The 11,860-nt window shown below is 48.5% G+C and overlaps 1 protein-coding gene across 1 annotated transcript; it reads right to left on the bottom strand.

The window, feature by feature from the left end:
• Nucleotides 1-1,967: 1,967 nt before the first annotated feature.
• LOC309521626 (ras-related and estrogen-regulated growth inhibitor-like protein) lies at nucleotides 1,968-10,392 on the bottom strand. Its single transcript, XM_082204346.1, has 4 exons — nucleotides 10,137-10,392; nucleotides 8,071-8,124; nucleotides 6,375-6,451; nucleotides 1,968-4,879 (listed from the first exon to the last, which is right to left on the bottom strand). The coding sequence occupies exons 1-4, from the start codon at nucleotides 10,249-10,251 to the stop codon at nucleotides 4,460-4,462; spliced, it is 666 nt and encodes a 221-aa protein (XP_082060472.1). The 5' UTR covers nucleotides 10,252-10,392; the 3' UTR covers nucleotides 1,968-4,459.
• Nucleotides 10,393-11,860: the final 1,468 nt, after the last annotated feature.

Raw genomic sequence — 11,860 nt, 5'->3', positions numbered from 1 at the left:
GACCAGATACGGCGACGATTCCCGGGAGAAACCCAGGAGGAGGACAGGTCAGAGGAGTCCCAAGGGAACAGCGGGGCAGTGAGGCCCATAGAGCAGGAGGGGCCAGCAGGAGAGGCAGAATCAGTAAATACAGAGAGGACCCGTGAGGCCGAAAGGACACCAGAACCAGAACCACGACTGAGCGAGCCGGTTGCACCAGACCAAACAACCCCATCACAGCCAGCATCCTTGGAACACGAGCCAGAACCTGAACCCCGGACCAGGGAACAACCCAGGCCGCAACGCACACGTAGGCTGCCGGCATACCTTGAGGACTATGAATGCGACCTCCCGGGCAGGACTGGAACTTAGAGGGGAGGGGTGTTATGTACTGAGTTGAATAGGATCCAAACTGCAGCAGTCTGATTGGTCCTAGAACAATAGGATCCAAATTGCAGCAGTTGGATTGGTCCTAGAACAATAGGATTCAGAATGCAGCCGTCTGATTGGTCCTAGAACAATGCAGCAGTATGATTGGTTGGCAGGAACCACCCAATCCTGCTCCAGATTGAAGTGAATCCACAACCTGATTGGCTTACAGTAGAATTCCGGAATTAGCCAATCATGTGCAGCCCATTGTGTAAATAATGTATATAAAGCAGATACTGTGAGAGGACTTTCATTCATTCCTCCTCACCACTATGAGCTGAATAAAGAGCATGAAATCACTTTGCGACTCTGAGTATATTTCACCATGGAGGGAAGGAAGGTCTGAAGGTTCAAAAGAACCGCTTTTTTAATTTTTGGAAATGTTGTTTGTTGTATTTAACTTTTATGAATACATATATACAGTGGTACCTCGGGTTACATACGCTTCAGGTTACAGACTCCACTAACCCAGAAATATTATCTCGGGTTAAGAACTTTGCTTCAGGATGAAAACAGAAATCGTGCTCTGGTGGCGCAGCGGCAGCAGGAGGCCCCATTAGCTAAAGTGGTGCTTCAGGTTAAGAACAGTTTCAGGTTAAGAACAGACTTGAGAGCCAGTTTGGTGTAGTGGTTAAGAACAGTAGTCTTGTAATCTGAGGAACCGGGTTCGCTTCCCCGCTCCTCCACATGCAGCTGCTGGGTGACCTTGGGCTAGTCACACTTCTCTGAAGCCTCTCAGCCCCACTCACCTCACAGAGTGTTTGTTGTGGGGGAGGAAGGGAAAGGAGAATGTTAGCCGCTCTGAGACTCCTTAAAGGGAGAGAAAGGCGGGATATCAAATCCAAACTCTTCTTCTTCTTCTTCTCCGGAACAAATTACCGTATTTTTCGCTCTATAACATGCACCCGGCCATAACACGCACGTAGTTTTTAGAGGAGGAAAATCCGTAGGCATGCCACCCGTAGGCATTCCCTCCATAACACGCACAGACATTTCCCCTTACTTTTTAGGAGGAAAAAAGTGAGTGTTATGGTGCAAAAAATACGGTAAGTTCTTAACCCAAGGTACCACTCTGTGTGTGTGTGTGTGTGTGTGTGTGTGTGTGTGTGTGTGTGTGTATGAAGAATGAGTGAGACTGCAAGAGCTGCAACTAAGTGATGATTCCCTCCAGGCTATTGGGTGGCCCTTTTCTCCATCCCCCTCACCTAGCTGCTAGGGAGGAGAACAACAGCCAGTGCGGTGAATGTGAGCCGAGCTGGAAAAGCAGGCTGGAAGCTGGAGACACAGAGACCTGTTTGCTCTGTGCTGGATCCAAAGCTGCGACTGAAGGAGAAGAAAGACCTGTTGGGGTGTTGACGCTGTGAGCCCCTCTGTCCTATGCTAAGGTTGCAGAGATGTGTAACTAAAACCATATATCCTAAAGACACCACAATCTTGACTAACCTTCATTCCAAGCAAGCAGAGCCCTGAGTAAGCACCAGAAACCTTTGGAGTGGAGTCTCTCGCTGCTTGGAGATTTTTGGGAACAAACCAAGAAAGTTCACCACAGTCCATCACCGTCGTCATAAATAGTAAACTTTTTATTACTCATCCAAACATTACGACAGTGAGAGGTTTCTTCTGCAAGAGTTTCATTCCAACAGAACAGTTCAATAACAAAATAGGTTTGAACGTAAACAAGAATCCCCCCAAAACAAATTTTGAATAAATGAAAACAAAAGGAAACCACGACAAAATGTTGCGCTGTGTCCTCACTGCCTAAAATGACTGCACCTGTTCAGTCCTCTTCCAGGGCGCTGTAAGCCACCCTGCTTCTGGGTTGCTGCTATTTTGGGGTGGGATGATGGCAAACTGGGCAGTTACAGTTGATGGGGAGGTCATGAGCAGCAAACCTGCTTTCACAAAAAGATGGGAATTGTTTTTTTTCAAAACGGAAGGTGGCAGGATAAGGAAATGCACTGGAAAGTCTGGGATGATGCTAGCTTTGACACAACGTCATCTAACCTCTCTACAAACAAATCAGAGTAAATAGACCGCTCAGTAAATAGCAGTCGTCATCTAATCTCCCTGCAGACAAATCAGGTTGAATGCTCAATAAACAAATCATCTAAAAGCACCCCAGGCCTTCACCAACCTGCCCTGTCCTGAACTACAACTCTCATCAGCCCCAGCCTTCACTGCTATGCTGAGATTCTCCATTAAGCTGTGCACTTAATGGTACAGATGTGCGCACAGTGGTTTCAAAATAAAAATAAATGATGGGCACAGCAATGAGGAAAGGAGGGCAAGATGGAACATCTGAAGAACCTTGCTTGCCATATCAGGCCAGCTACCCAGGAGAATCTTGATGTGCTGGATGCAGCTATGCTTGCTCTCTTAAAAAATACTGGCTCATTGGGCAAGGCCACATCCTCAGCACAAGGAGGCCAGAAGTGATGGGGTGGGAACGGGAGGTTTATGTCAGAGGAGAAGGTGGAGCCCAGTCAGAGGCGCAGTCGGGGAACAACTGATGGGAGGAGCCATTTGGCGGAATTTGAAACAGGCCAGTCTTCCGGGCTGGTTAGGGATTGAATCTGGTTAGGTTATTTGTCTTGGCAGAATATTGGCTGGTTGGCAACCCTATAATTTGCTGGCTGGCAACTCAGCACAACCAGAATCCAAATACTGCAACTACTTTGGGTAGGTACACTCATCGGGACTTTGGACTCTCCTCCCAATCCCAGCCAGCTTTGAAGAGCAGATCCCTGTGATGTTTCACCAACATGCTGTAGAAATGCCCGTCCGTTCCAAAGTCATTTGCCCAAGCAGGATGGCGTGTCTGTAGTTTGAGAAGCATCCTTTAAAGGCTAAGAACTTGCGGTGTGGCTGTTTGGATCATGACCATAAGAGGTTCATATTCAACATCTATTTTTAATAATAATAATAATAATAGCAAATTTGCTGGTCAGGACTACTCTTATATCTTCTTCCTAAAGCCAGTGGTTTAACCAAACTTATACGATAAACAAGGACATAATGGTAAACATTTTAGTTTTCTTTCCCGTGGATAAAAAGAAGGGGGAAAATCCCCCCACACACACACACACATTACAGAGTACTGGAAATTTGCCTCCTTGCTATTTAGCTCTTCTCCATCCCTCTTTTTAAAAGGGGAATTATATAGCATGCAACCGAGAGCAGGCGCCTTCTGGGTGGCTTTCAGCATGCATTGCAGATTACATTTAAAACAACATGGCAAAGCCTCCAGCTACCTCAGCACTTAAGTCAAAGAGAAAGTGCTTTGGGTGGGTGGCAAGCGCCCACGGTCCAATCCAGCAGGGTTCTTGCACTGAACAGGCATGAGATCCATTTGAGCTCTATTTCCTACCCAATCAACCTAATCATTTCTCCAACCCCTGCAGAGCCTCTGAAAAGGTTTGCCTTCACACAAATGCCGTAATTGCTCTTTCGAACCCTGCCACTGCAGAGTGATTAATGTAAGCCGGCCTCCCCTGAGCAAAAGCCACAGCCTCTGACTCACAAGACCCACCCTCTAACTCCGGAGACACGGTGTCTGCTTTTGCTGCTGTTCAGCGATGAAGCAAATGGTGCTCTGCACATGCTCCAAAGCACCTTCCTTGTCCTTTTTTTTCACAACGCCGTTCCTGATCCACAGCGCCAGACCCTGGTAACACCGTGCGGGAGGTGTGCATCGCTCCTGCTTCCAAGACGCAAGATCACAGAATCACAGAGTGGAAAGGTACCCCATGCGGTCATTTAGTCCAACCCCTAGCAAAGCAGGAACCACAACTAAAGAACCCCTGTTGATGGGCCATCCAACCTCTGTTTTGTGCTTGCAAGAGACGGCTACTCTCAGAGACAAGAAGTATATTTATAGCTGTCCATAACTCTAAGTCCAAGGTGTGCAAGCTTTCTGCACCATCCTTCTGTGGTCATTTCGCCCGATGTTCCTTAGGGATGGATGCACAGCCAACTGAGCGGCCGTCACCAGAGCTCCTCTCCCAAAATTCCCTAGTTCCTCTCTTTCATCCCAGCTCCCTGAAACCAAAGCTCATTCAGTCCTTCTCCTCCCAAGGACAGCTGACATGCTGCGTACGAGTCCCCGGATGCCCACTGCCTTTTTGGTGGCGCTCCTGGAGTCCCGTACCAGGTCCAGGAGTTCGTGGAAGACCACCAGGGCACCATGGTAGGTCTCGGCGGCAGAGATCTCGAAGAAGCCCGCGTCGGTGGAGAGGGCCAGAAGGCGGCCTTCCTCGCTGGAGACGGTTCTCAGGTGCTGCAAGTCCCGCTTGTTCCCCACCAGGATAACGGGGACCTTTTCGGCGCCTCCTCTCTTCTTCAGCTGCTTGATCCTCTGGAGCTGCTGGCGGGCGAAATGGAAGCTGGCGCGGTCGCTGATGCTGTAGACGATGACGAAGCCGTCGGCCCAGCGGAGCTGCTTCTCGTTCAGGCAACCCTGGAGCTTGGCCATCTGCACAAATTTGAACAAGGGCCGGAGTTAGCGAGGCACTTTTATTTACTCCTACGTGGGGCTACCTTTGAAGGTGACTTGGGAAATGCAATTAATCCAGAATGCAGCAGCTAGACTGGGGACTGGGAGTGGCCACCGAGACCATATAACACCGGTCCTAAAAGACCTACACTGGCTCCCAGTACGTTTCTGACCACAATTCAAAGTGTTGGTGCTGACCGTTAAAGCCCTAAATGGCTTCGGTCCTGTATACCTGAAGGAGCGTCTCCACCCCTGTCGTTCAACCCAGATACTGAGGTCCAGTGCCAAGGACCTTCTGGCAGTTCCCGCCCTGCGAGAAGTGAGGCTACAGGGAACCAGGCAGAGGTCCTTCTCGGTAGTGGTGCCTGCCCTGTGGAACGCCCTCCCATCAGATGTCAAGGCAATAAACATCTACAGTGGTACCTCTAGATGTGAACAGGATCTGTTCCGGAGCCCCATTCGTATCTAGAAGCAAAGTAACCAGCGACGGCATGTCTGCGCACACGCGTGTCGCTTTTCGCCACTTCTGTGCAGGCGCGTGAGGTCATTTTGAGCGTCTGCGCATGCGCAAGCGGCAAAACCCAGAAGTAACGTGCTCCATTACTTCCGGGTTGCCATGGAGCAACTCGAACTCGCTCATCCCGAAGCACATTCAACCTGAGGTATGACTGTATCTTGCTTTTAAAAGACATCTGTTTTTAATGTTTAATGCTGTATTGTGTTTTTAATATTCTGTTGGGAGCTGGCCAGAGTGGCTGGGGAAACCCAGCCAGAAGGGCGGGGTATAAATAATAAATTATTATTATTATTATTCCTCCAAGGAATTCAAAGGTGGTATACATCACTCTCCCTCTCCCCTGTGAAGTACCTTAGGCTGGTTGGGCCAAGGCCACCTAGTAAACTTCATAATTGAGTGAGGGTTTGAACTCTGGTCTGCTAGTTCCTAGTTTGATACTCTAACCGCTACACCACCCTGCCACCTGCCCCTAATGCTCCTTCAGGAAATCGACTTTCGGAAATCAAATTATTAAATTAATGATTCAGGCCTCCAAAAAAGCTTCCTCTCTCTCCCTGCCCATCATGTACGTCTCTGGCTAATGGCACAACATCATTTCAGAGCATGAGAAGAACCCCCCGCCTCTCAGCAGTAATAATCCTCCTACGGAACCTATCAATTTACATATTGTTATTTATTTATTACATTTATATACCCCAGCTTTCCTCCAGGGAGCTCGAGGCAGCGTATATGCTTCTCCACCTCCCCATTCTATCCCTACAACAAGCCTGACAACAAGTGATTGGCCCAAGGTCACGCCCTGTGAGCTTCACGGCTGAGTGGGGGGATTTGAACCCTGGTCTCCCAGCTCCTAGTCCAGCTCCCTAACCACGGCATCACCGCTGGCAGGCCAGCTTCAGCCAGGCATTCGCCTGTTGTGGAAATTGCCTGGGTGAATTGTGTGTGGTGATGTCTTACCTGGGGGCAGACGGAGTCCCAGATGCTGAAGCAGGCTTCCTGGCCAGCCATTATCACTTTGTGGGTGTAAATTGATTCTGGAAGGGAGGAGAAGTGGGGAGAAAATGTGTTAATAACAGCTCAGGCCGCAGGCTACATTAGCTGGTCTTATTTCTGGTCTGTTGGCCATAATAAATTGAGGGTGGGTGTGCATTAACTCTGTAGCCATGCCTTCAAGGGCAGATTGTATGGATTGTATAGGGCATGGGTAGGCAAACTAAGGCCCAGGGGCCGGATCTGGCCCAATTGCCTTCTAAATCCGGCTCACGGACGGTCTGGGAACCAGCGTGTTTTTACATGAGTAGAATGTGTCCTTTTATTTAAAATGCATCTCTGGGTTATTTGTGGGGCATAGGAATTCGTTCATTTACCCCAAAAAAATATAGTCCGGCCCCCCACAAGGTCTGAGGGACAGTAGACCGGCCCCCTGCTGAAAATGTTTGCTGACCCCTGGTATAGGAGATGTAAAGGGACCCCTGACTGTTAAGTCCAGTTGCGGACAACGGGTTGCGGCGCTCATCTCGCTTTACTGGCTGAGGGAGCCAGCGTACAGTTTCCAGATCATGTGGCCAGCATGACTAAGCCGCTTCTGGCGAACCAGAGCAGTGCATGGAAACACCGTTTATCTTCCCGCAAGAGTGGTACCTATTTATCTACTTGCACTTGGACGTGCTTTCGAACTGCTAGGTTGGCAGGAGCAGGGACCGAGCAACGGGAGCTCACCCTGTTGCGGGGATTCGAACTGCCGACCTTCTGATCGGCAAGTCCTAGGGCTCTGTGGTTTAATTCCTTAGCCCTTGCCACAATGCTGCTCCAGACTGATGCAGATTTATGTCCTTTGTATTATAGCTCCAAGGAACGTGATTTGGCTTGCATAGTTCTCCTTCTCCCCATTTTAAGCTCACAACAACCCTATGAGGTAGGTGAAGTGGAGAGTGAGTGATGGGGCCAAGGTCACCCAGTGAGGTTCATGGCCATGTGGCGATTTGAACCCTGGTCTCTCCCAGATCCTAGTTTGACACTCTAACCACTACACCACACTGACTTGCAGGTGCGGGAGCCCCTCCCCTATCCAGATTAGGACCATATTGTGGTATTTCCAATGTCAGTCCTATTCAGAGGTGCCCCATTAAAAATTAACTTAAGTCCATTAATTTTAATGGAATTCTACTTAGAAAAGTTGCATACAATCCATATTTGCATAGGGTGGGTGGGTGGGTTATTTATCGTTATGCATCTATCACACTTTTCCTTCAAGAAGCTCAAGGAAGCATTCAGAGGGGTTTTTCAACCACCCCGACTCCTATTTTATCCCCACAATAAAAACCCTGTGAGGTGGGAGATGGTGAATAGCACAAGGTCAAGGGAGAGAGGGAGGGAAGGAAGAAAGGAAGGTGAGGGGGTGACCAGGAGGGAGGAAAAGGAAGATGAAAAGGATTCTATTTATTTATTTTTCAAGATTTATATACTGTTTGATGATCACAACGAAACCCCAGAGAGCTTTACAAAAAGAATCAATAGCTTTATTGTTTCTGCAGATCACTTTGAGGTCTTATTACAACCAAGTGGTATATAATTTTAACGTAAAAATAATTTGTAGAATTGATTATCGGGGGGGACGGGGGACCAGAGAAGGATTATCTCAAAGGTTACTTACCAATATCTCCATATTCGCCAATAAACCTCCGAGTCAGAAACCGAACCGTCAAAGCTAGAATGTGGGAAGAAGCAGCAATATTAGGATGGCATCATTGATCCGGCTGCTACAGGCAAGAAATCTTTACTTACAGGTTGGTTTCATTATTGCATTTATAGTTTACTTTTCCCTCCAAGGAGCTCAAGGTGGTTCACACGGTTCTGCCCCTCATTTAATCCCTCACAACGACATCCCTGTGAGGTAGGTTAGGCTAAGAGGCAGGGACTGGCCCAAGGTGAAGTGGGATTCATAGCTTCATAGGTGTAACAAGAATGATTTGATTTTGGTCAGACTAGAAGTGACATCACCACATCCCAGGTGAGGATTCATCCCAGATCCATCACAATTAGAGAAAGAGACAGACAGACAGACAGATGTGGGGGATCTTCCTTTGCCATCTACTTCCTCAGAGCCCCATTCTGACATGACTTTCCCCCTCACTTCCAATATTGTGCAGCTCCATGAAGGGGGAAAACAATGAGAATGGGCGTAGCAGACGGATTGTGAGTTAAGAGGTGGGTTTAGCGTTGGGCCCGTCCTTGCAGTCCTCCTGACACGATACCCAGCTGCTTCTGAAGTGATCACGGCCCACTTGACTCAGAATGTAGGCATTTCCCCCACGTTGCAGAATCCTAGAAATTGTAAAGTTGGAAGGGACCCCAAAAGGCCATTTAGCCCAACCGCCTGCAATGCAGGAACCACAGCTGCAGAACCTCTGGCAGTTGGCCATCCAGCCTCTGCTCAGAAACCTCCAATGAAGGAGAGCCCACCACTTTCAGAGGGAGGGTGTCCCTCCCACAAAGCTAGGCCTCTGCCCAAAGTACAGATACAGAAGCCTTCACCAACCTAGTGCCCTCCAGAGGTTGTGGACACCTGTCAGCCCTACAGCTGTGCTAAAGCCACAGACAGCCCTCGCCTTTCCCCTTCTCTCCCCGGCAGACTACATTTAGATTGTAACAGGGACTATGTTTTCAAATCGTACCTCTAAAGTGGCTTTACGTTGATGGCATTTAATAAAAAGCTGACAAAAAGCAGTGACGAAGTCGTCCTTTGCAGTGTTCAATGCGCTGTTCCTCCTGGCAGGGAGGTCAGTCTTGTTGTCCCCTGGTTGGAAACCAAGGGGCTTGCTTTGATATTCAGTTCCCTGTTTCCTATCCTAGCTCACGGCATACTTGTGACATGACTAAGAGAAGAGTTAGAGGCAATATGAGAGAGCCACCTTCAAATACCTGAAGGGCTGCCCCATGGAAGATGGAGCAAGCTTGGGGTTTTTTTGCTGCTCCAGAGGGTGGGACCCAAACCAATGGATTCAAATGACAAGGAAGGACCATCCCGACTCAACATTAGCAAAAGCTTTCTGAGGGTAAGAGCTGTTCGATGGTGGAACGCACTATCTCCAAAAGTAGTGGACTCTCCTTCAAAGAGAAGTTGGACGGCCAGGGATTATTTAGCAGTGATTCCTCCATTGCTTGGGGTTGGATTAGATGACCTTTGGGGTCCCTTCCAACTCTACAGTTCCATGACACCAGCTCCTTTATCCTCGGCAAAGATGGCACTTTGCAGCATAAGCAAACAGGCAGCCAAACTCCTGCCCCCAATATGCTTACAAATATGTGGACCATTTAGCCGACCAGATCCAAGCCAAGTCCTTAACTTGAGGCCTGTTTAAAACCAACAGCAAAATTGTGGAAGCTGCCCAGTCTTATCCTCACCTTGTGTGAGGAGCCTTTGCCTGCCCCCTGCCAGATGTTGCTCAACGACGAGTCTCTGGTCACTGGCCATGCTTACTGGGGTGATGGGAGTTGCAGCTCATCAACATCTGGAGGGCTGAAGGTTCCTCACCATCCTCCGTTCCAATGCCCTCCAGATGTTCTGGTCTACAACTCCCATCAGCCCCAGCCAGCATGGCCCAGTGATCAGAGCCGATGGGACTAACCCCCAGCGACTCTGTGCCCTGCTTGGAGATGAGAGAGGGACTGAACCTGGAATCCCTTTGCATGCAAAGCCAGCACTTGCGGGTCACTCACCTGACTTGCCCACCTTCCCAGCTCCAATGACGAGGATGTTGGCTTCCAGTTTGGGCAGGCTCCCTTCTGATATCTTCCCGGCCTGCTGGAAAGCCATCCTCAGCTTGACCAACATTTGGAGTTTTAATCCCCTGGAGGAGAGAGCGAGCAGAGAGCTCAAAGGGCGCAGCCGGCGGGATGTTCTAAAGGAGCTTCTTGGCAAAGTGCTTCCCTTCCTCTGCCTCTGCTTCGCTCTCCCTCCTTCTCTCCTGCTGGTATTTTATATAGCGGAGAGGAGGGGCGGCTGCTTGAGTGGCAGGGACAGCCAGGAACAGCTCTGCACTGTGCGTTCTGTGTTCGACGGAGCCTGAATATTGCAAACAGGTCACTGAGATATTGCACGCAGGTTATTTTGGACAGAGTCTTTGTTTGTTCTTTAGCAGATCGTCCGTGGAAAAAGAAACTCTAGCTGAAATGGAGGGGAAAACACAGGCTGGTTTACATGGTTCCCCCCACCCCGTCATTTAATCCGCACAACGACCCTGCGAGGTGGGTTAGGCTGAGAGTGAACTACTGGCCCAAGGTCACCCAGGGAGCTTCACTGTCGAGTGAGGGGGGGGGTTGAATACTGGTCTCCCAGTTCCTAGTCTGACACTTAAGCACTACGTCACGCTGACCATTGTGCAGAGACTGCAAGGAAAAAATTGTATGGATAAGCAGCACCCTTCTTACAATAAGCACCCAGAGGGAGAGCAGAATACCTGGAAGGAATGCCTGGGTGCGGACAATGCCTTTGGCTGCCCTAACGTATGCACCAAGCAGAGAATGAGCTTTCAGGTCCCTGTGGAACAAATGTCAGTCTATGAGAAAGAAGCAATTCAGGGCTTTGGGGAGAAAATTGCAAAGGGCATCAAAAGAGGAATTTTTTAAAAGACGTCAGCAGTGGGCAGAAGCAATGCAAGGAAGCCAAATGGATTGTTTTTAGTTAGTTGCAATATTTATGGTGCTGTTGTTTTTTGTTGTTATTGTTATTTCCATATAATTTTTTATGGAAGTTTTAAAATGATAAGGAAAAGAAATAAATTTCCAGAAGATAAGGAAGAAAGTGATGAGAGAGGGGGTGGGGATACTGGAAGAGAGCTATTATGCAGCACTGATGCATAAATATTGTGGTTTAACAAATACTTCTGCATATTTGGAAAAGAAGATACAGTGGTACCTCGGGTTAAGAACTTAATTCGTTCTGGAGGTCTGTACTTAACCTGAAACTGTCCTTAACCTGAAGCACCACTTTAGCTAATGGGGCCTCCTGCTGCTGCTGCTGCTGCGCCGCAGGAGCAGGATGTCTGTTCTCATCTTGAAGCAAAGTTCTTAACCCGAGGTAATATTTCTGGGTTAGCGGAGTCTGTAACCTGAAGCATATGTAACCTGAAGCGTATGTAACCTGAAGCATATGTAACCCGAGGTATCACTGTACTGCGATTTTATTTTATTTGAAATGTTCATAAGGGGATTTATGAAAACTTGAAAATGTCAGAACGATTAAACAGAACAAATCTGGCTTTCTTAATAATAATAATACCGCTAGAGCAGCAAAAGAGCCTTGCTCTGATTTTAATTAGTTTTCTAAGGTCTCACATACACCTCCAGACTTGGCTGGACCAGGTAGCACCACTCTGCAGCTACTGCCTTGCTCCCCCGCAACCCCCCCCCCCGCCATTAATGGGGAAAGAGGCCGTGGCAAA

The sequence above is a fragment of the Podarcis vaucheri genome, assembly GCF_965113315.1.
Source record: "Podarcis vaucheri genome assembly, chromosome: 16".
Classification (NCBI taxonomy): domain Eukaryota; kingdom Metazoa; phylum Chordata; class Lepidosauria; order Squamata; family Lacertidae; genus Podarcis; species Podarcis vaucheri.
The sequence above is the reverse complement of the archived record's forward strand: the minus strand, read 5'-3'. Positions and strand labels throughout refer to the sequence as shown.